The 23,696-nt window shown below is 39.6% G+C and overlaps 1 protein-coding gene across 3 annotated transcripts in view; it reads right to left on the bottom strand.

Annotated features, from left to right (window-relative positions):
- Nucleotides 1-23,696, bottom strand: part of tasp1 (taspase, threonine aspartase, 1) — a 145,966-nt gene that overhangs the window by 105,902 nt on the left and 16,368 nt on the right. For all 3 annotated transcript variants that reach the window (XM_073051278.1, XM_073051279.1, XM_073051280.1), the window contains 2 exons: nt 23,433-23,553; nt 19,822-19,906 (listed from right to left, as the gene is read on the bottom strand). In XM_073051278.1, coding sequence (XP_072907379.1) covers nt 19,822-19,906; nt 23,433-23,553 — 206 coding nt within the window. The remainder of the gene's footprint in view (nt 1-19,821; nt 19,907-23,432; nt 23,554-23,696) is intronic.

Here is a 23,696-nt window from a genome sequence, read left to right as displayed (position 1 = left end):
TGCAGATCATGGACTGCCTTCATATAATCCTATCAATGATTTCATCCTCCAAATCTTCATTTTCATTGTAACATTCAAGATGATTGCCGATACCTTCAAATTCTTCGGAGTTCCTAAGTTGTTGAAGTAGTGAAATGGTTTCATTTTCATTCCTGGACATTTCAGGCATTTCCAAGCCTGCATGTTTGAAACTACAGTGCACAGAACAGTTCCAAAGAGTCTTACTGTTTACTTCTCACCAACTATCACTGACAAAAATCACTGCCTTTTGAACACAAACACCATGCAACTCATGCTATTTAAAAACTGTTCACTCTAAGTACAATGAAGCGTCTAATGACCACGCTACTGACGCTAGTTAAAAATTGTTTGCCAACACTCTCCTGTCCCAATTAAGCAGGATAGTGTCCCAAATAGACGAAGAGAATTCCAGCTATTTTCTCCACTAGTTTTTGTTCTTTAAGCGTTATTTCAAATAAGCAGCTGTCTCGATTAACAGATGGCCCCGTTAACCGGAATCCTCTGTGTATAAACATATGAGTGTAATAGACAGGTTAGACAGTCAGTGTATTTTTCCCCAGGGTAGACATGTCAAATATGAAGAGTATTTCATAGCTCTGGGTCTGTATTCACTAGAATTCAGAAGAAACCTATCAAATGGTGAAAGGCCTTGATAGAGTGGATGTGGAGAGGATATTTTCTATGGTGCGAGTGTCTAAGACCAAAGGACACAGCCTCAGAATAGAGGGCTGTCCTTTTAGAATGGAGATGAGGAGGAATTTCTTTAGCCAGAGAGTGGTGAATCTGTGGAATTCATTGCCAGGCAACTGTGGAGGCCAAGTCTTTATGTATATTTAAGGCATATTCTTGATTGGTCAGGGCATGATGGGATAAGGGTAGAAGGTAGGAGATTAGGGCTGAGAAGAAAATTGGATCAGCCATGATGAAATGGTGGAAAAGGCTCAATTGGCCAAATGGCCTAATTCTGCTCCTATATCTTATGGTCTAAATAGATGGTATAGCTTTAAGGTGAGAAGGGGAAGTTAAAAGAAGATTTATGTTGTTAAATTTTCTTTTTAAACACAATGACTGGCAGATGCCTGGAAAATCCTAGGAGGGGCAGGGGTGAAAGGTGATACAATAGCAATGTTTAAGAGGCATTTAGATAGACACATGAACAGGCAGGGATATAGACCATTTGCGAGCAGTATGCAGTTTAAATTGGTGTTATGATTAGCACAGACATTGTGTGCTGAAGGGCTGTTTTGGTTACACAAACAGAAAGGGCAAGTTATAAATAATCGAAGAATTCAGTATCAACAGCATTCTTCCCTGATTGTAATTAGGCCTCATTGGCAGGAGGCCACACACATTCAAGTCAAAGTGAGAATTAAAATGCTACTCTGTGGAATGTCTGTGAAGAATATCATCCACATTAGCAGGTAATCCTGTGTCGCACACCCATCCCGTTTCAATATTTTATTTAGAGATACAGTGTGAAGTAGGACCCAATTCAACCACAGCCTAATCATAGGACAGTTTAGAATGACCAGTTAACCTACCAACAAGTATGACTGCGGGAAGTAACTGGAGTACCTGGTGAAAACTCACGCATTCCACAGCAAGGACACAGACTCCTTACAGATGATGTTGGTTTGAATTCCAAACTCCAAAGCCCTGAGCTACCATAGAGTGCATATATTTTTATCTGCATTCTCTTTTACTACCCATTCAACTCATCTTAAACACTGCAACAGTTTGTTTCAATTGCAAGTTCCAGTCATTTAGCCCTTATTTCTAAATTACTTCTTCAGAAGATTCAAGTGTTACTATGCAGTGCTGTCAATGCCTCTATATCCCTTGGGCAGTACGAAACCTCAAAAAGACCAATACTCTTGGTGAAAGGTTAGTTCTAATCCTCTTTCCACAGACATTGCTCTACCTGATGAATTCCTCCAGCATTTTGTTTTTATTAAAGAATGAGTACAACATTTATCTGATTCTAGGTTTTATGGCAGTGCTGCAGCGCTGCAATAACGACATGGAGTCGGTGAGCTGCAGTTGCAAAAGAGGTTTATTCAAACTTCGCGGCCTCGCTTTAAAGCCTTCCTGATCCCGCCCTCCCTGGGCGGGAATGCTGTAGGAGGCGTGTATTCACAGTCCCGTCCCACGCGCGGGCTTTTCCCCTTGCTGGTGAAGCAGGCTTGGCGCCCTCTTTGGGACCGGCCTCAATGCCGACATGCGTTGCTTTGTGAGCCGATTCGAGTGCGCTGGTAAGTGGGTCGCCACATAACCCCCCCCCCCCCCAGAACTAGCGATACATGCCCCAATGTCCACAGTCTGGGTCGGACTCTGTTTGGGAGGTCTGCCTCTGCGCCGCGGTGCCTGAATCTCGACCGCCTGTGCCAAGTCCACATGGGCCGGTTTGAGTCGGTCCACCCTGAAAACCTCCTCTTTCCTCCCAATCTCCAGTACCAATGTGGACCCGTTGTTTCTGATCACCGTAAACAGCCCCTCGTAGGGCCGCTGTAGCAGTGCCCGATGTCCGCCCCGTCGTACAAAAACAAACTTACAGTTTTGCAGGTCTTTGGGTACGCAGGTCGGGTTCTGCCCATGCTGTGAAGTGGGTATGGGGGCCAGGTTACCGAGCCTCTCGCGTAGTCTGCCCAGGACTGCTGCGGGTTCTTCCTCTTACCCCCTTGGGGCTGGTATGAACTCCCCTGGGATGACCAGGGGTGCGCCGTACACCAACTCGCCCAACGAGGTGTGCAGATCTTCTTTGGGCGCTGTGCGGATTCCGAGCAGGACCCAGGGAAGCTCGTCCTTGTTTTTAGGCCCTTTGAGGCGGGCCATGAGAGCCGACTTAAGGTGACGGTGGAAACGCTCAACTAGTCCGTTCGACTGTGGGTGGTAGGCAGTTGTGTCCCCAAAAGGTTGGCCATAGCTGACCACAGGCTGGAGGTGAACTGGGCGCCTCTGTCGGAGGTAATGTGGGCCGGTACACCAAAGCGAGATACCCAGATGGCTATCAGTGCCCGGGCGCAAGATTCGAAGGTGGTGTCGGTGAGCGGGACCGCCTCTGGCCATCTTGTGAACCGGTCCACGATAGTCAGGAGGTGCCGCGCTCCTCGCGACACTGGCAGGGGGCCCACGATATCCACATGAATGTGGTCGAAACGCCGGTTGGTGGGGTGGAACTGCTGCAGCAGAGCTTTGGTGTGCCGCTGCACCTTGGCTGTTTGGCAGTGCATGCACGTTTTGGCCCATTCACTGACCTGCTTGCAGAGTCCGTGCCAAACGAACCTGTTGGCTACCATCCGGACGGTTGTCCTGATGGAGGGATGCGCTAAGTTGTGAATGAAGTTGAAAATGCACCGCCGCCAGGCTGCCGGGACGACGGGGCGGGGTTGGCCGGTGGAGACGTCACAGTGTAGGGTCCTCTCACCTGGGCCTACGGGGAGGTCCTGGAGCTGCAAACCGGAGACTGCAGACCTCTAACTAGGGATCTCCTCGTCTGCCTGCTGTGCCTCCGCCAGTGCTTCATAGTCTACCCCCTGGGACAGGGCTTGGATGTTAAGGCGGGAGAGGGCGTCCGCCACGACATTGTCCTTTCCCGTGACATGCTGGACATCCGTCGTGTATTCGGAGATGTAGGACAGATGTCACTGCTGGCGAGACGACCAGGGGTCAGATGTCTTCATGAACGCAAAGGTAAGCAGTTTGTGGTCTGTGAACGCGGTGAAGGGCCTACCTTCCAAGAAGTACCTGAAATGCCGGATTGCCAGCTATAGCGGCAACAGTTCCCGGTCGAAAGCACTGTATTTGAGCTCGGGTGGTCGTAGGTGTTTGCTGAAAAACGCCAGGGGTTGCCAGCGACCCTCGATGAGTTGTTCCAGCACCCCACCGACTGCCGTGTTAGATGTGTCCACTGTGAGGGCGGTAGGGACGTCCATTCTGGGGTGCACTAGCATCGCGGCATTTGCTGAGGCTTCTTTGGTTTTAATGAAAGCGGTGGCGGACTCCTCGTCCCAGGTAATGTCCTTGCCCTTACCCGACATCAGGGCGAACAGGGGGCGCATGATTCGGGCAGCTGAATGGAGGAAGCGGTGGTAGAAATTTACCATACCCACGAATTCCTGAAGGCCTTTGATTGTGTTGGGTCGGGGGAAATGGCAGACCGCGTCTTTAGTAATCCTGTGGCCCAGGAAGTCGATGGTGTCGAGCCCGAACTGGCATTTGGCTGGGTTGATTGTCAGGCCGTAGTCACTCAGTCGGGCGCAGAGTTGACGGAGGTGGGACAGATGCACCTGACGACTGCTGCTGGCTATGAGGATGTCGTCCAAATAGATGAAAGCGAAGTCCAGGTCGCATCCCACCGCGTCCATTAACCGCTGAAACGTCTGTGCAGCATTCTTTAGGCCGAACGGCATGCGGAGGAACTTGAAAAGGCCAAAAGGGGTGATGAGTGCCGTTTTGGGACGTCGTCCAAATGTATTGGGATTTGATGGTATCCCCGGACGAGGTCTACCTTGGAGAAGATCCATATCGCCGTGCAGGTTTGCTGCAAAGTCCTGAATGTGCGGCACAGGGTAGCGGTCCAGTGTTGTAGCCTCGTTCAGCCTGCGGTAGTCGCCGCATGGTCTCCAGCCCCCTGTTGCTTTGGGCACCATGTGCAGGGGGGAGGCCCATGGGCTGTCGGACCGCCGTATGATCCCCAATTCCTCCATCCTCTTGAACTCCTCCTTCGCCAGTCGGAGCTTGTCCAGGGGAAGCCTTCGAGCACGGGCGTGGAGGGGTGGTCCGTGTCGGGATGTGGTGCTGTACGCCGTGTCTGGGCATGGCTGCCGTGAACTGCGGTGCCAGAACCGATGAGAAATCCGCCAGGACTCTGGTGAAGTCGTTGTCGGACAGCGTTATGGAGTCTAGGTGTGGGGCCGGCAACTGGGCTTCACCCAGGGAGAACGTCTGAAAGGTCTCAGCGTGGACCAGTCTCTTCCATTGCAGGTCAACCAGTAGGCTGTGAGCCCGCAAAAAATCCGCGACCAGGAGCGGTTGGGCTATGGCGGCCAGTGTGAAATCCCACGTGAACCGGCTGGAGCCAAACTGTAGCCGCACCATATGGGTGCCGTAGGTCCTTACTGTGCTGCCGTTCGCAGCCCTCAGGGTGGGACCCAGTGCCCTGTTGCGGGTGTCGTAACTTGTCGGAGGTAAGACGTTGACCTCGGCTCCAGTGTCGACCAAAAAGCGGCATCCCGCCTTGTCCCAGACATACAAGAGGCTATCCCGATGGCCAGCCGCCGTAGCCATCAGCGGCGGCTGGCCCTGGCGTTTCCCAGGAACTTGCAGGGCGGGCTACAGCGGCGGGCTTCTGCGCCCCACCGCTGGTGGTAGAAGCACCATTGTTCGTTGGCCTCCTCACCCCTGCCTCTGGGGTTAGCGGGCTCTGCAGCTGGGCCTGGTCTGGTTTGCTGCTGGGAGCGTGGCCTGGTGATCTGTGCGACGGACGCCCCACTCTCCTTCTTGGCTTTCCACAGCACGTCCGCCCGGGCCGCCACCCTCCGGGGGTCGCTGAAATCCGCATCGGACGGCAGCAGGCGTATGTCCTCGGGCAGCTGCTCCAGGAATGCCTGCTCAAACATGAGGCAGGGCTTGTGACCTCTGGCCAGGGAGAGCATTTCGTTCATCAAAGCCAACGGCGGCTTGTCTCCCAAACCATCTAGGTGCAGTAAGTGGGCAGCTCGCTTGCGCCGTGAGAGTCCAAAAGTCCTTATGAGCAAGGCTTTGAATTCTGTGTATTTGCGGTCCGCTGGGGGCGACTGTATGAACTCCTCAACCTGGGCCGCTGTTTCCTGGTCGAGGGAGCTCACCATGTAGTAGTAACGTGTGGAATCCGCGGTTATCTGCCGAATGTGGAATTGGGCTTCTGCTTGCTGGAACCATAGGTGAGGTCGCAGCGTCCAGAAGCTTGGCAGTTTTAACGAAACTGCATGAACAGATGCGGCGTCGTTCATCTTCGGGGTCACCAATTGTAGCGGTGTGCTACACACAGCACTGCAATAATGACACAGAGTCGGTGAGCTGCAGTTGAAAAAGAGGTTTATTCAAACTTCGCAGCCTCGCTTTAAAGCCTTCCTGATCCCGCCCTCCGCAGGATTCACAGTCCCGTCCCGCACGCGGGCTTTTCCCCTTGCTGGTGAAGCAGGCTTGGCACCCTTTTTGGGACCGGCTTCAATGCCAGCGGCGCGCGTTGTTTTGTGAGCCGGTTCGAGTGCGCTGGGAAGTGGGTCGCCACAGTGCCTAGATATTGGATTGCAGAACATTTGGTGTGCTAAAGAATCAATGCTTTCAGCCAGAGCAGCAAATGAAATCCTCTCTCAGAGCACAAATGCAAGAGTTTAACACCCTTAGGATATGCTACATCACAACAAGCAGAAGTTTACTGTGGCAGGCAGAAAGCAGCAACACATGATTCCTGGGGAAAAAGTGACTGCTGGAGTAAAGAGAAGGAGAACCTCAATTTATTCAAAAAGATACAGACATTCATAAATGTAAATACATGCAAAGATGTAGCTCTTTTGCTCCATGGTAGCTAGGAGAGCCACCAAGGCCATCAGGGCAGGAAAGGGCTCTAACTGTCATCTCCAAACTCTTTTATCAGCCTACTTTACCTAATATCTCCTCCATAGGACTTCTGAATTACTTACTGTACTTATTCCTTAATATTTTGTCTAAAGCCAATCCACTTAGGACAAGAACTTCTGGATGCCTTCTGTAGAAGTAGTCATATTATAGTCACAGAAGGGTCAACCATCAGAGGAATGCAACATAAATAATAACAGCAATTTCAAATTGTCAAAAACAGAACTGCAATCAATGTAACTCTTTTCTTCCAATAAGAGATTAAACATTTCCTATATCACTAATGGATAATCTGTTTACACAAAAGGCCAGAATTATTATCTATATCATTAACAAAAAGCTGTTCTATTTTTACAAAAACATAAATACTGATAACTTTCATCATATTTTAAGGCAAATGCAATAGTTCTCACTGGTCAAGTCATAGTTCACTGATAACATTTTCAATGTCCTCCCCAGCTTGCCAACATCCTCAACATCTCCCATGAGGTAAAACAAAACATGGGAATATTGTAAACACGAGAGATTCTGCAGATGCTGAAAATCTTGAGCAACACATAAAATGCTGCAGGAACTCAGCAAGTCAGGCAGCATCTATGGAGGGGAAGAAACAGTCAACATTTTGCACTGAGACCCTTCATCACGACTGGTAAGGAAGCCATAATAAGAAGGTGAGGGAAGGGGAAGGAGTACAAGCTGGCTGTGAAAGATGAGACCAGGTGAGGAGGGAAGTACGGTGGGGAGAGGTGGAAAAAGGTGAAAGGCTGAAGAAGGAATCTAATAGGAGAGGACAGTGGACCATAGAAGAAAGGGAAGAAGGAGGGGAACCAGAGGGATGTGATGGGCAAATGAAGGGAGAAGGGGTGAGAGAGTAATCAGAATGAGGAATGGGGGAGAAATTACCATGATTGAGAGAAATCAATGTTCATGCCATCAGATTGGAAACTACCCAGACAGAACATGAGGTGTTGCTTCTTAAACCTGAGTTTGGCCTTATCATGGCAGCAGAGCAGGGAATACTGTGATGGTCAGATAATGTTAGTGGAAAGAGAGTCAAAATTATCATTTCAAGTCAATTACCATGGATTATAGCTGATGAAATTTCACTCCTATAAAATGGTAACTTTACCTCTATCCACAAACACATGGATACCATGGTGGAGGGAAAAGGAAGAGATATCAGGACCATGAATTTGGAAGCTGGCATCATATAAAAAAAATGCAAAGCAGATAGACAAGCATAAAGCATGAAAAAGGGTCCTTACAAGCTAGTGCTAGGAGAGTGCAGAGTGGGAGGAAAAGTAGTCAAGTAGTTTTTGGAGTCCATTGGCTTGTTATGGATGATACTTAGTAGCCTGTCTCCAGAAATTATGGTTGCCTACCTTTAGTTCGTACAATAATAGGCAAATTTGTGATTGGGACAGGATGGGTGAGATCTATGGATGCAGCATGCTGTTGGCAGGCCACATCAAGCACCACTCTACTTCAGAGCATTCTCAGAATAGCAGAAGTTCACTGGACTGGTCTACTCCCCTTTAAGTGTGGACATTTTATGAAATTAAGGTTGTCTGCTTACCCCCACTCTTTATACTTATGATTGTGAGGCTAAGCACAGCTCCAATGCCATATTTAAGATTGCTGACAACACCACTGTCACTGGTCAAATCAGCATATAACAGGGAGACTGGCAATCTGGCTGAGTGATGCTGCAACAACAACCTCTCACTCAATGTCGTCAAGACCAATGAGATGATTATTGTCTTCCAGAGGAGGAAATCAGAGGTCCATGAGCCAGTCCTGGTTGGGGGAATCAGAGTTGGAGAGAGCCAGCAATTTCAAATTCCTCTGTGTTATCATTTCAGAGGATCTGTCCTGAGTTCAGCATGAAAGTGCAATTACGAAGAAAGCATGCAGTGCCCCTACTTCCTTCGAAGCTTGTGAAGACTTGGCATGTCATCTAAAACTTTGACAAACTGCTACAGATGTGCAGTGGAGAGTATATTGACTGGTTGCATCACAGTGCCCTCAAACGGAAAAGCCAACAAAAGGCAGAGGGTCTGGCCTAGTCCAGATGAAGCCCTCCTTGCCATTAGCACATCTGCTGTCACAAGAAAGCAGCAGCCATTATCAAGGACTTCCACCATCCAGGACATGGTCTCTTCTCACTGCTGCCATTGAGGAAAAGGTAGAGGAGTCCCAGAACCCGGACCACCAGCTTCAGGTATATTTATTACCCCTCAACCATCAAGCTCTTGAACCAAAGAGGATAACCTGACTCACCTATCACTGAACTGTTCCCGCTGAAATGGACTAATTTTCAATGGCTCTTCGTCTGATGCTCTCGGTATTTATTGTTTATTTACTATAATTCTTTTCTTCTCTTTCTGTTTGTATTTGCAGTTTGTTGTTTTGTTTTATGCATTGGTTGTTTGTCCTGTTGAATGTGGTTTTTCATTGATTCGATTGTGTATCTTGTATTTACCGTGGTTGCCCACAAGAAAATGAATCTCAGGATTGTATATGGTAACATATATGTACTTTGATAATAAATTTACTTTGAACTTTGAAATTATATTACAGAAGAGAAAGAGAAAAACAACACAACTCCAGAAACTTGATTATTAAACTCCAAGGTTAACATTCATAATCATACAGAAAAATAAACTCAAGTACTTTAACAAGGATTTTGACAAAGTCCTGTATGGTAGATTCATCCAGTTAGTTAAGGCACATGGGATTCAAGGTTTGTTGGCAACTGGATCCAAAATTAGCTTGGTGGCAGAGGTAGTGGTTGAAGATTATTTTTCTTATAACTGTAATCAGTAGTGTACCAGTGCTGATGGCAGATTGGATCTCATTCATACTAGTATGAGGTAATGTATTTTGGCACATCACATACTAACAGGACATATATAATAAATGGCAGGAACCTTCAGGAGTGTTGAAGTACAGAGGGACCTTGGGATGCAAGTTCATAGCTTTTTGGAAATGGCAAAACAAGCAGATAGGGTAGTGAAGAAGGCACTTGGCACACTTGCCTTCATAGGCTTTACAAAACATCAGGCAGCCAGATTTGGAGTATTGTGTACAGTTGTTAATGCCATACTATAGGAAAATATGGTTTCTGTACTCTACATTACTTTTTCCATAGAACTAGATCTTTACACTTTAATCTCGGAGGGCAATTATTTTCCACTTTGTCAGTAAGCTGAACACATTTTTCTGCTTTCCACTCTCAAGACACTTGACCTCCATTCTACTAACTGATTAGTGTCTCCCCTCAACTCTGAAGGATATCCAGCTTTAACTGGGAAGCTCTCAAGTATACATAGCTTCTGTCTGAACAGAACGAAATCTGGGAGGGAGGCCAGAGCAGTAACAGTAATTCAAAGAGTCATATAGTTAACTGTAGCTGTAACAGCTCTTTAAGACTTTGTTAAAATTTGACATGGTGCCACTGGGAGAGCTGACCAAACCTAGACTGGTCTGTGGTCAGCATTGTATGTGAACTGAGGCCAAACCAAACAGCAAAATGAGTGAAGTCCTTACTTGAGTTTTCAGCTGCAGGCCACAATAAATCATGAGGATGAACAGGTTGATGGTATTCTTTGCCACATGCAAAAAGAAAGGAAAAGGAAGAATATGATATGGATTAAGTTGCAGTGACCACAAAGCAGAAATTGGTAGCAAAGGAGATGAAACTTTGGAGTTTTGTACAAGAGCAGAAAGGAACATTTAAACAGCAAAAAAAAGATGAGGGAGAGGGCCATGATGCACTGAAACCACAAATGCTCCAAAGATTCAGGCATGACTTCGACCTATATGGGCTTATGTAATAACACTTTTTATTTTAAGGAAGTGAGTAAAATTAAAAGAGATGTTCAATATAAGGACAAGGGGAGAGGAAATGAAAGGTATGGTTGGTCCTCAGTTCAAGAAAAAGGCATAAAGAATCAGGCTATGTTTGTGTAAAATGAATGTCTGAAGGAAGGGATATCAATATTGAAAATGAATTATAAGCAACAAAGTGATGGAAATCATCACAAGTGTTATGTAGAAAGCTGGGAAGAAACTGCACATGGAGGAGTGGACATAGAATTGCGGTGAGAAGAAATAAGTTATACGGGACAAAATCAGGCTGAAATAATGATCTAAATAAGTAAAGGTGGGCAAGAGGTCTCCTTTTAGTTCAACTGTTGATACAAGTCACAAAACTCTTGGTTTTTAGTTACCTGGTTTGGAGTTTTGAACATTGCAAGTAAATGTCATAGAAGGGGTGGAGTGCAACCTTTAGAGAGAGTCTAATAAAATTACCCCTTCCTACAAACTATATATCCAGTAAGTAAGTCTTAAATATTTGATACAATGGTCATTATCTATACAGTCAGCCCTCCTTATCCGCGGGTTCCGCATGCACAGATTCAACCAACCGCAGATCGGGAAAACCCGGAATTTGAGCATTGTTCACCTTGCGTCTCGTTTGTTTGCTACTTGTGTTGTGAGCGAGAGGAAGGAGTTTAAGGCTAGTAAGGGATGGCTGGCTAGCTAAGTAAAGTGCTACAGCCTCAAGAACTTAAAGATCATGGGAGAATCGGGATCGGCTGATGCCGAGGCAGCATCAGTGTTCCCGGAAGAGCTACTATGGTTGCGTCTGTACTGAACATGTACAGACTTTTTTTCTTGTCGTTACTCCCTGAACAATACAGTATAACAACACACACAAAATGCTGGTGGAACGCAGCAGGCCAGGCAGCATCTATAGGAAGAAGCGCTGTCGACATATCGGGCCGAGACCCTACGTCAGGACTGACGAATATACATAGTATTTACATTGTATTAGGTATTATAAGTAATCTAGAGATGATTTAAAGTATACGGGAGGATGTGCGTAGGTTATATGCAAATACTACACCATTTTATATAAGGGACCTGAGCATCCGTGTTTTTTGGTATCTGCGGGGGGTCCCGGAACCAATCTGCCGTGGATAAGGAGGGCTGACTGTATGAGATAGAAGTCTTACCATGAAACAAGAATGTTGTACTACAAAAAATGCATAATAATGCCCTTTTTGGGGGGACGTCACGTGATGACGTAGGATCGAGACGTGGAAATCCAGCTCTCCCGTAAAAAACCAGTAAGATAATGTTTGTGAAGAAAAGTTAGTAAATACCTTTTAAAAATTACTTATAAACTACTCAGGATTGTCTTAAGATATGTCTCTTAAACAGAAGCAGAAGAAAAATACTACTTTGAAGACAACACAAGTTGGAAAAGAATCAAGGCCGGACGCCATGAAAGAGCCTCGGGCTCAAGTGCAATTTACCTCCGGCGATACAGAACAGGTAACTGCGGCAACATCAACCGTTTCCAAAAAAAAAAGAGCAACAGGAATTGCACATGCGTGAAGGAAGGGGCATGCGCAAACACGAGCAACCCAAACTACAAATCCCAGCTATGATCGGAACTGAAAATGAAAGTGAACATGAGGTGGAATCAGATTCTCTGGATAAATCAGACAAAGATGAAGAGATAAACAAAGAAGAGCAACAGGAAGAGATTGGAGACATAAAAAAAACTTTGGTGCAAATAATGCATAAATTAAAAGCATTAAAAGTAATAAAAAAAGATTAACAATATGAAGATTATATTTGATAAAATGTTGAAAAGACAGGACAAAATGGACAAGAAAATTAAAAACTTTGAAGAAACAACTGGAGACACCACTGATAGAGTAAATAAAATGGAAGATAATATTTCTGCCTGGACATCAGAAAGAAAACAGTTGTTGGTAAAAGTGGATGTACTTGAAAATTTTAGCAGACAAAATAATATTAAAATTGTTGGACTTAAAGAAGGTATAGAGGGAGAGGATCCAATAAATTTTTTTCAAAAATGGATACCGGAAATTTTGGAAATGGAGGAAGAAACCCAGTTAATTGAAATTGAAAGGGCTCACAGAGCCTTAAGACCAAGACCTCAAGTTGATCAAAACCCACGATCAATCTTGATAAAATGCTTAAGATATCAAGATAAAGAAAAGATCCTGAAGGCAGCTGCCCAACGTGCCAGAAAGAGAAACGGGCCATTGATGATAGAAGGGAAAATAGTTATTTTCTATCCTGATATAAGTTATGACCTTTTGAAGAGAAAGAAGGAATTTAACCCAGCAAAAATAGTTTTATGGGAAAAAGGTTATAAATTTATATTGCGCCACCTGGCAACCCTGATAATTTTTTTGGATCACGGAAAAAGAGGATTTTTTACTGATTATCGGGGGATGCGGAAGAATTTGCACAAGAACTCCCAAATATTCGCTAACCACAGCCAAAGATTTAAAAGTGAAACGGATTAAAGATGAAGACAGGGACAGTGAATGGAGTTGATGGATGTTTAAGGACAGAAGAATATTTAAATATATTCTTAATTATATGATACAGGGGGAGAAAAGTAAAAATTTGAGAAATATTAATCGAGAGTAGTGATATTATTTTTTCCTTTCTTATATATACTTTATGTTACGGGGGAGCTGGGGGAACTTCGGATCAATTGCTACGGGACTCAACGTGTGTAATCATGGCGATTGCCATGGCCCGTACAACGGAGGGGGGTAATGTTGTGTGGTTTTTTTTTTACAACATTAGTAGGGGGTATTTTGTTATTTTTTTCTTTATAATCTATTTTTCTTTTATCTTTCTTTCTTTGCCTGGACAATCGAGGAGGAGACACATAGCAACATGGAGAATTTTAAAAAGATTCCCCAAGGTACTATGAAAGTTGAAAGGTTAGGTATTACTATAGATTGGAGTAACTCTGTTAAAAATAATGACTCATTTACTGAATATTTAAAGTTTTAATGTTAATGGGCTTAATGGACCAGTGAAAAGAAAAAGAATTTTAACATACATTAAGAAAATGAAAATAGATATAGCTTTTTTACAAGAAACACACTTAACAGAGATAGAACATCAGAAATTAAAGAGAGATTGGGTCAGAAATGTTATTGCAGCTTCATTTAATTCAAAGGCGAGGGGAGTTGCAATTTTGGTTAATAAAACTTTACCAATTAAAATACAAAATGTATTAATTGATTCTGTGGGGAGATATGTAATTATACATTGTCAAATTTTTTCAGAACTATGGACTCTTATGAATATTTATGCACCAAATGAAAATGACGTAAAATTTATACAAGAGGCCTTTTTGAATTTGGCTGATGCACATGACAAAATATTAATAGGTGGAGATTTTAATTTTTGTCTAGACCCAGTTTTAGATAGATCAACAAAGGTTGTTACAAAACCAAAAGTAGCAAAATTAACTTTATCATTAATGAAAGATTTAGATTTGATTGATATATGGAGAAGAATTAATCCAAAAGAAAGAGATTACTCATTTTATTCAAATAGACATAAAACTTATTCAAGGATAGATTTTTTCCTATTATCAACGAATATTCAAGACAGAGTGAAAAATATGGAATATAAAGCAAGAATATTGTCAGATCATCCTCCCTTGACAATGACAATGATAATGATGGATAAAGAGGAATCGATTTACAGATGGAGATTTAATTCAATATTATTAAAACATCAAGATTTTTGTGATTTCATGAAAAAGCAGATTCAGTTTTTTTTAGATACAAATTTACATTCAGTTGATGATAAATTTATAGTATGGGAAGCAATGAAGGCATATTTGAGAGGCCACATAATAAGTTATACTTCTAAAATTAAGAAAGAATATATGGTAGAAATAGATCAATTGGAAAAAGAGATTACAAAATTAGAAAAAGAATCTCAAAGGTATATGACAGAAGAAAAACGAAGACAACTTGTTACCAAGAAGTTACAATATAATACACTTCAGACATATCAAACAGAAAAAGCAATTATGAGAACTAAACAGAGATATTACGAACTAGGTGAAAGATCACACAAGATTCTTGCTTGGCAGTTAAAAACAGACCAGATTTCCAAAACGATAAATGCAATTAGAACAAGTGTAAATAAAATTACTTATAAACCTTTAGCAATTAATGAAACTTTTAAGAATTTTTATTCTGAACTGTATCAATCAGAATCACAAAATGATAATGTCAAGATAGAAAGGTTTTTAAATCACAAATAACTCTTCCAAAATTGAATTCGGAAGAACAGAAGTGATTAGATATGCCTTTTACATTAAAAGAGGTCGAAGGAGCTCTAGGATCACTTCAGAGTAATAAATCCCCAGGAGAAGATGGTTTTCTGCCCGAATTTTATAAAAAGTTTTACTAAAAGATTTACTAATTCCTCCTTTTATGGAGTTAATATACCAAGCAGAAAGTACGCATAAACTTCCAGAATCTTTTTCAACAGCTATTTTAATAGTATTGCCAAAAAAAGATAGAGATCTTTTAAAACCAACATCATAGAGACCTATTTCTTTGTTGAATACTGACTATAAAATATTAGCAAAAATTTTATCTAATAGATTATCTAAATACTTACCAAAATTAATACATATGGATCAAACAGGATTTATCAAAAATAGAAAATTGGCAGATAATGTAACTCGGTTACTTAGCATAATTCATTTGGCACAAAAGAGGGAGGAAATGAGTGTGGCAGTTGCCTTAGATGCAGAAAAAGCATTTGATAGATTGGAATGGGATTTTTTATTTAAGGTATTGGAAAAATATGGATTAGGAGTATCTTTTATAAAATGGATTAAAACCTTAAATACTAATCCCAAAGCTAAAGTAGTGACAAATGGTCAAATTTCAACAACATTTCAGTTAACAAGGTCAACTAGACAAGGTTGTCCATTATCACCTGCTTTATTTGTGTTGGCGATAGAACCATTAGCTGAATTAATTAGAATGGACCCAGATACTATGAGTTTCAGAGTTAACCAGGAAGAATATAAGATTAATTTATTTGCTGACGATGTTCTGCTTTATTTAACAAACCCATTGTATTTGCTGCGTAAATTATCTTCTAGATTGGAAGAATATGGGAAAATATCAGGCTACAAAATAAATTGGGATAAAAGTGAAATTCTACCCCTTACTAAAGGAGATTATAGTCAACGTCAACTAATAACTCAATTTAGATGGCTGATAAATGGTATAAAATATTTAGGTATAAGAGTTGATAATGATACAAAGAATTTATATAAATTATTTACCATTATTGGAAAAAATTCAAAAAGATCTTGATAAATGGATGACGTTACCAATAACATTAGTAGGCAGAGCAAATGCTGTAAAAATGAATATATTCCCTAGATTACAATATTTATTCCAAACACTACCAATACAATTACCGCAGAAGTTTTTTCAAGAGTTAGATAAATGTGTGAGGAAGTTCCTTTGGAAAGGTAAGATGTCAAGAATATCATTGGAAAAATTGACATGGAAATTTGATCTAGGAGGGTTACAACTTCCAAACTTTAAGAATTATTATAAAGCAAATCAACTTACATTTATTGCATCTTTTTTTGATGAAGATAAACCGGCATGGATTAGAATAGAATTAGATAAAATAGGAGAAAATATACCAGAAGATTTTATATATAAGTGGGAATCTAAATGGATACGGGAAAAGAAAGAATCTCCTATATTAAAACATTTGATTGATTTATGGGATAAGATAAATGTTGATGATGAGATAAAGAAATCTTTATTAGCAATTAGAGACCTTTAATTCAAAATAAACTTATTCCTTTTACAATGGATAACCAACAATTGGTTTCAAAAAGGGAGTAGATATATAGGAGATTGTTTTGAAGGAGGTATATTAATGTCATTTGATCAATTAAAGAATAAATACAAAATATCAAACAACACTCTTTTTTGTTATTTCCAATTAAAGGCTTATTTAAGAGATAAATTGGGTCAAACAATGTTATTGCCGAAACCTAATGAAACAGAAACTTTAATTCAAAAAGGAAAAATTAAAAAAATTATTTCTTGTATGTACAGTTTAATTCAAAAACAGGTAATTAAACAAGGAATTCATAAGTCAAGACAAAAATGGGAAACTGATTTGAATATTAAAATTGAAGAAACAAGTTGGTCAAGACTATGTCTTGACAGTATGACAAATACAACAAATGTCCGGTTAAGATTAATGCAATATAATTTTTTACATCGATTATATATTACACCACAAAAAATAAATAAATTAAACCCAAATTTATCTGATCAATGTTTCCGATGTAATCAAGAAATTGGTACTTTTTTACACTCTACTTGGTTTTGTTTTAAAATTCAACCTTTTTGGACAAATTTAAGAATTTTATTGGAACAAATTATTGGAACACAACTTCCACATAATCCAACATTATTTTTACTAGGCGATATTGAAGGGATAAAACCGAAATCCAAATTGAATAAATATCAGAAAGAATTCATAAAAATTGCATTGGCAGTAGCCAAAAAGGCTATTGCAATTACTTGGAAATCGGATTCATACTTAAGTATAGATCGCTGGAAGAATGAAATTTTTAGCTGCATTCCACTTGAAAAAATTACTTATAATTTAAGAGATAAAATGAAATATTTCTGAAAATTTGGCGCCCTTATTTACAAAAGATAGGATTAAATATATAGGTGCTCCGAAGATAAAGTCATTGGTTATCTGGGGAAAGAAATAAATATATATACTAAAGCTATTATAAACTCCATGGAGCATGTGGGGATCTTCCAATATCCAGGCATTCTTTCTTTCTTTTTCTCTTTCTACGGGGATATGTTAGGGAGGAGGGGTTAATGGGAGGGGGGAAGGGTTGATAATTTTTTTTTAATAATTTTTTTTCCTTCTGTAACCTATTTGAAAATTCAATAAAAAATTTTTATAAAAATAAAAAAAAAAATGCCCTTTCTTAGAAATCTGTTGAAAATTAACAGGCATCCCCTTGACTAGTCATAAAACTTGGTTTTTGAAAAATAGTTAAATCAAGTTTGGAAAAAGACAAAAGACAAAATGCAAGAAATTGGTTTAAAACCAAAAGTGGGAAGTGGACGTACAGGAGTAAGATATACCAACTAGTGGAGTGGTGCGGCAGCAACAACCTGGCACTCAACGTCAGTAAGACGAAAGAGTTGACTGTGGACTTCAGGAAGGGCAAGAAGAAGGAATACATACCAATCCTGGTAGAGGGATCAGAAGTGGAGAGAGTGAGCAGTTTCAAGTTCCTGGGTGTCAGGATCTCTGAGGATCTAACCTGGTCCCAACATATTGATGTAGTTATAAAAAAGGCAAGACAGTGGCTATATTTTATTAGGAGTTTGAAGAGATTTGGCATGTCAACAAATACACTCAAAAACTTCTATAGTTGTACCGTGGTGAGCATTCTGACAGGCTGCATCACTGTCTGTTATGGAGGGGCTACTGCACAGGACCGAAAGAAGCTGCAGAAGGTTGTAAATCTAGTCAGCTCCATCTTGGGTACTAGCCTACAAAGTACCCAGGATATCTTTAAGGGGCGGTGTCCATGCAGCTCCCAGGGCACGCCCTTTCTCACTGTTACCATCAGGTAGGAGGTCCAGAAGCCTGAAGGTACAAACTCAATGATTCAGGAACAGCTTCTTCCCCTCTGCCATCCGATTCCTAAATGGACATTGAATCTTTGGACACTACCACACTTTTTAAAAAAAATATACAGTATTTCTGTTTTTGCAGGTTTTTTAAACTATTCAATATACATCATTGATTTACTTGTTTATTATTTTTATATGTTATTTATTATTATTATTACCATTATTATTATTTTCTCTGCTAGATTATGATTGCATTGAATTGCTGCTGCTATGTTAACAAATTTCATGTCACATGCCAGTGATAATAAACCTGATTCTGATTCTGAGATGCAACAAACACAATGCTTTGGAATGGACAAAAGAATAATTTATAGTTTCCAGTAAAGATTCAGTTACATTTGGAAATTCAGTAGATGCTGGTGTCACTAAAGCTTTCTTTAGATGAATTTTTTTAACATTCACAAAAAAATATTAAAGGACCAAAAGTAAATTAAAAAAAAGTGGCTTCTGCAGTTTCATTACTTGTTCTATTTCACCTTTCACTCTTAAGTCATCCAAAAAACAAATTATGGCAAGCCAACCTGCAAGGGACCAGTGGAAAGCAAGAGCAAATACAGTAGGTCTAGAATACAGAGACTAAAGGAAGAGACAGAATAAAGAGATAAAGGGAAATAGAGAAAGAAAGCTTTTCTTTCGGTTCAGGACAGCACTGTTATAATCTGTGTTTCCTTGCAATGTATACAGTGGTAGTTCTGTATTCCACAATTCTACTACTTTGATTGAGCTTAAAAATCCAAAAAAAAATCAAGCTTCAAATTTTTGATACCTTGAGATGGATGCATTCATGGAATCTTTTCAACTCCTTAAGTTTTCTGTTGCTTTCAGAAATTGTATGCATTATATTAGAAAGTTAATTTTAATATCAGCTCTTTTTGTTAGTTGCGAATGATTGCTATTAAAAGAATTTAGGTACTATTTCTTTGTCTACTGTTCATTTCCTTATTAATTAATTGGCAGGAAATTGCTAATAGGAGGCTCAATTTTGCATCAACTTTCTTCACTTAAGTACCGTTTTCATTCAGTTACAACTGTTATGGAACACTAAAGCAACAAGATGCTTACATTTTGGATTTCAGGGACAGGGAAAATGAAAACACACAAGGCTAGAAATGTTATTGCTCAGAAAAATGCACGCAAAACAGCATGAAATGGACCCCCACAAACTTCAGCTTGGACTGCAACAGAAGGGAATTTTATTTGCACATATGCCAAGAGGAATTTTAATAGCAATTCAAAATTAACTACATTTACATTGTGGTTTGCTCAGGGTTATTTCAAAGCTTCAAAGATGTTATGGAAAAATTCTCATTTTTCTTAGTGTAGTTGGTCTTGAATGGGAAAGAAGAAAGGTCTCTAAAGCTTTCATTTGATAGTACGAAATAGTTTTTCTAAATATTTTTCACAAATACTGTAAAACTGCCAGGTGCTAACTAAAAAACAAGCAGCGATCAAGTATAATTCTACTGTTCACATTTGTAAATAAATAAAATACATGAACCACTACACAAAAAAATCTTATTTTACTTGTAAAAACATAATGTATTTCATAGAAACTATACATTAAAAGCCCAAGACACAATAATAGGGGAAAATTTACCAAGGAGGAATTCTGCCAGCAGAGAGCTTCCCCTTCTGTGCTTCATTTAACAGTTTATTTGCAACTAAGATTGGATTCTTGATCCCTAAAAGGGAAATTGGATATTTTTAATGCAGTTGACCTCACAAAAAAATCAATACAGTATTTTATATCTTAGCCACTTCTGTTCTTTTTCTATTACAAAAAATACTTGTCAATATAGAACTTTGGAACATACATTTATAAACTTTTGGCAAATATTTCTTCTTGTGGTGTCCTTTTCAATTCCCCTTAGAAATGTTATCAATGGATTGAGAATTAACTCAGGATTCCACTAATTCTATGACCAAAAAGTGAAAACCCTGCTGAACCGTTTTCCAAGAAAATCTTAAGATTAACTCTCATTTTGCTTCTGCAGCTGTTTTAAAACCTTATTATGTTTTTTTTTTCAAATTGCAAGTACTTACAGAGAATGTACCAAGTTATATACAGGATGACAGACTAAAGGAGCATCAGTCTCCTACCACAGAATGAAGGTTAGGCTAAGGTTCACTTCTTCCTACTCATTTAAAATGCTCACCTACACTTCTGTGAAGGTATCAATTTGAATGAAGCAGAATTTCAGAAACAACTAAATTTGCTCATGACAAATGTTAATTGGGTATTGTTAATTGACCAAGTAGCATACTGAAAAGGCACAAAAGACTACAGATGTCTTAATCTGGAGCAAAAATCTGTTGGTGGAAATGTGGAGATCACCGTTTCAGATGAGACCCATCTTTCATCGGTGCAATTGTATTGATATTGGTCTGACAACTGATTGACTGCTCAGCCTTGAGGTATACTAATTCAAAAATGAAAAAAATTGTATGGCTTGCATGAGTCAAAACAGTACCATTACTATTTAGGTCCTGACTGCTCCTCTGCTTTGATTTATTTATGTGACATCTTTAAATTATTGTAGCAAAGTAAAAACAAAATAAAGTGGCAACATTTATAATAGGGCAGGACTGTAAATAATGGCAGTATTAAAGTGACTGGATGATTTTCTGTTCAAATGGTAAGATAGGGTTACAAGAAAATAATGCTATGTAATGTTTGGAAGTAATTTCAAACTGTCAACTGAATGGCCTTGTCCTGATCAAAATATCAGAACAATTTAATTATTGAATGATATTAGCACAAAGGTTAAAGGATTTAATGACATAAATAACAAATGGTTCTAAATCTACCAATATTCAAAATTCAAACATCTTACAAAATCAAAATTTGATTCTTTGCTCTATGGACAACATTCAATGAAGTTTGATGTAATGTCTTGGTGAGTTGGGCAATGCTATTTTAAAAAATGTGCTCCATCCTCCAAAAAAACAAATAAAACACATGGTTACCAGCTGTGGTGTACTATTTTTCTAATAGTTACAAAACAGGATGATTAAATCATGACATGGCCATCTGATGTATGATCAGATTCACTTGTGGTTGAAATTCATGACACTGCTTACAGTTGTGTACTCTGTATTTGTACAAGTACAAAGAGGATCTGAATCAAATTTCATCCAAGCAAACTTAATGACATTATTGTTGTGTGTTATGTTAAGTAGTTCACTGGAAGCATCAGAAATTTCAAAAACAACTAGGTTTCTTTCAAATGTTTCATGACGGAAATGAATACCATATTTGTGTAATGGGGTAAAGAAAGAAAGTGAAAGATTATTAAGATTATTTCTTTTTAAGGTTGAAGTTTAAATGCCCCATCGCCAAGTCTTCATCATAATTTTTTCTTGGTGTCACTGGACATTCTCTGGAAGCTGCAAGATTTTCCCTAGACTTTTTTTTCCCCCCTTAAGGAACTGTCAGTTAATTAACTTCATCAATTCAAAACTCATTAACCATTGAAAAGTCCACTGACATTGACTTCACCAGAACTCCTCAAAACTTAAGATAAATGGCCCATGATTCTTACTATGAACCATTTTGTGTTCATAATACTAAAAAAATTAAAAAAAATTCACAGAAATCAGAAAAAAATACATTTATTTACCCTCTAATTCAATTTTCTGCAATTTCTTGTGAAGAATCAATCATAAAATAAACTTTACACATGAAACGCTGAAGCAAGTATACTTAGTACTTAGTAATGTTTATCATTTAATCACTTTAAATATTCAATTGAAGAAGACTGAAAACTGCAGCCATTGAACTAACTCATTCCACAATGGCTGTGCTACCATGGTGGGAAAATTAAGACTGGACTACAGGTGGCCCCCGCTTTTCGAATGCTTGCTGTTATGAAAGACCTACATTAGTACCTGTTTTCGCCAACCAAAGAGGATTTTCACTTTTACGAAAAAAAGACGCCCGCTTTATATGTGTGTTACCCCCTGAGAAAGACTACCATGACCGTGAAGCCTTGTGCGGGCAGTCGTGCGCACATGCATGTACGTACGTATGCGTGTATGTGCTAATTTTCTTTCTCCACATCGATCTTAGCTCGCTGTCTTCCCAATTTTGATAAGTGAAACTGCACCGTACATACAATATTTCTATTTTATATAAGCTGTGTATTTATCATAGCATTCCTGCTTTTTCTATATGTTCATGTTATTTTAGGTTTTATGTGTTACTTGGTTTGATTTGGTAGGTTATTTTTTGGGTCTGGGAACGCTCAAAACTTTTTCCCATATAAATTAACGGTAATTGCTTCTTCGCTTTACGACATTTCAGCTTACAAACAGTTTCATAGGAATGCTCTACCTTCGGATAGTGGGGGAAACCTGTACTTCAATCTATTGGAAGTATAATCGTGCTATCATCTGCAATGTGAATTTATTATCACATAGATACACTTAAAAACTTATCATGAAAAATGGTGTAAGCAAATGACTAAAATCATCCCTGATAAGACCTTAGCCCAAAAATATCCACATGACCTACACTTATACACTGCCCAACAAACCTAGCTGTGATAATAGAAAAACCAATAAAGACAATTATTGCCAACATTTTCCGTTTATGATTTATATTTCTAGCAACATGGCATTTTATATTTTATTAGAACAAAACTAAAGACGAGAAAGTATATGGAGAGGTTTAAAAAGTTGTGTTATAATTCTTAAAGCAGAGACCAGGAGAATATTCAGTAGAAGCGTCAAAAACCACAGATAGGTTTGATAAAATAATTATTGATTGATAATTATTGATCCAGAATGATGAAGTAAACAGAGGCAAAAGATCTAAGGTGACAATGAAATATGAATTATGTTGTGTTGCAATAAGAATGCACTGTCTGAAATGGTAGAAACACTCAACTACATAAATACTTGAAAGGAAAACATATAGTTAGCAATGGTAAAAGGGCAGATGACTGGGACGAATTACACATTTAACTGAAATCTTGGTAAGAACATAGTAGGTCAAATGGCGTCCTTTCATCTAGTACTATTCTATCAAATACTCCTTAAAACATATGGCATCGAATATATGGATGCTACCAACTGAATTAAATTTGTTCAATAATCAAACTTTTCCCGCATTCAAAAACAATAAAGGAAATGTAATATGATAGGTGCTGCGTTACATTTTGTTCTTTAATCCATCTGGCTATTTTTTCAAAATCATAATGTACATACCCCTGAGTGCTCCAACAGCTCCAAAATTCAAAGATTTTCCATCCATTGTACTGGCATCACACTCTATATCTCCTGAGAGATTTAAATTGGAACCCATTCCTGCATTAGTGAAGGGAGAGTCCTAAAGATGCAAAATTTGATGTAATTACACATACTAAAGAAGAAATAAATTATTTCCCCATTCTCCAATTTTACAGACCAACAATTCAGAAGATCTGAAATAAAACTTTGGGAGAGAGTACTTCCTTCACAATCTATTATTAC

Source organism: Hemitrygon akajei, chromosome 7 (genome assembly GCF_048418815.1).
Source record: "Hemitrygon akajei chromosome 7, sHemAka1.3, whole genome shotgun sequence".
Taxonomy (NCBI): domain Eukaryota; kingdom Metazoa; phylum Chordata; class Chondrichthyes; order Myliobatiformes; family Dasyatidae; genus Hemitrygon; species Hemitrygon akajei.
This window is presented reverse-complemented; position numbering and strand designations above follow the sequence as displayed.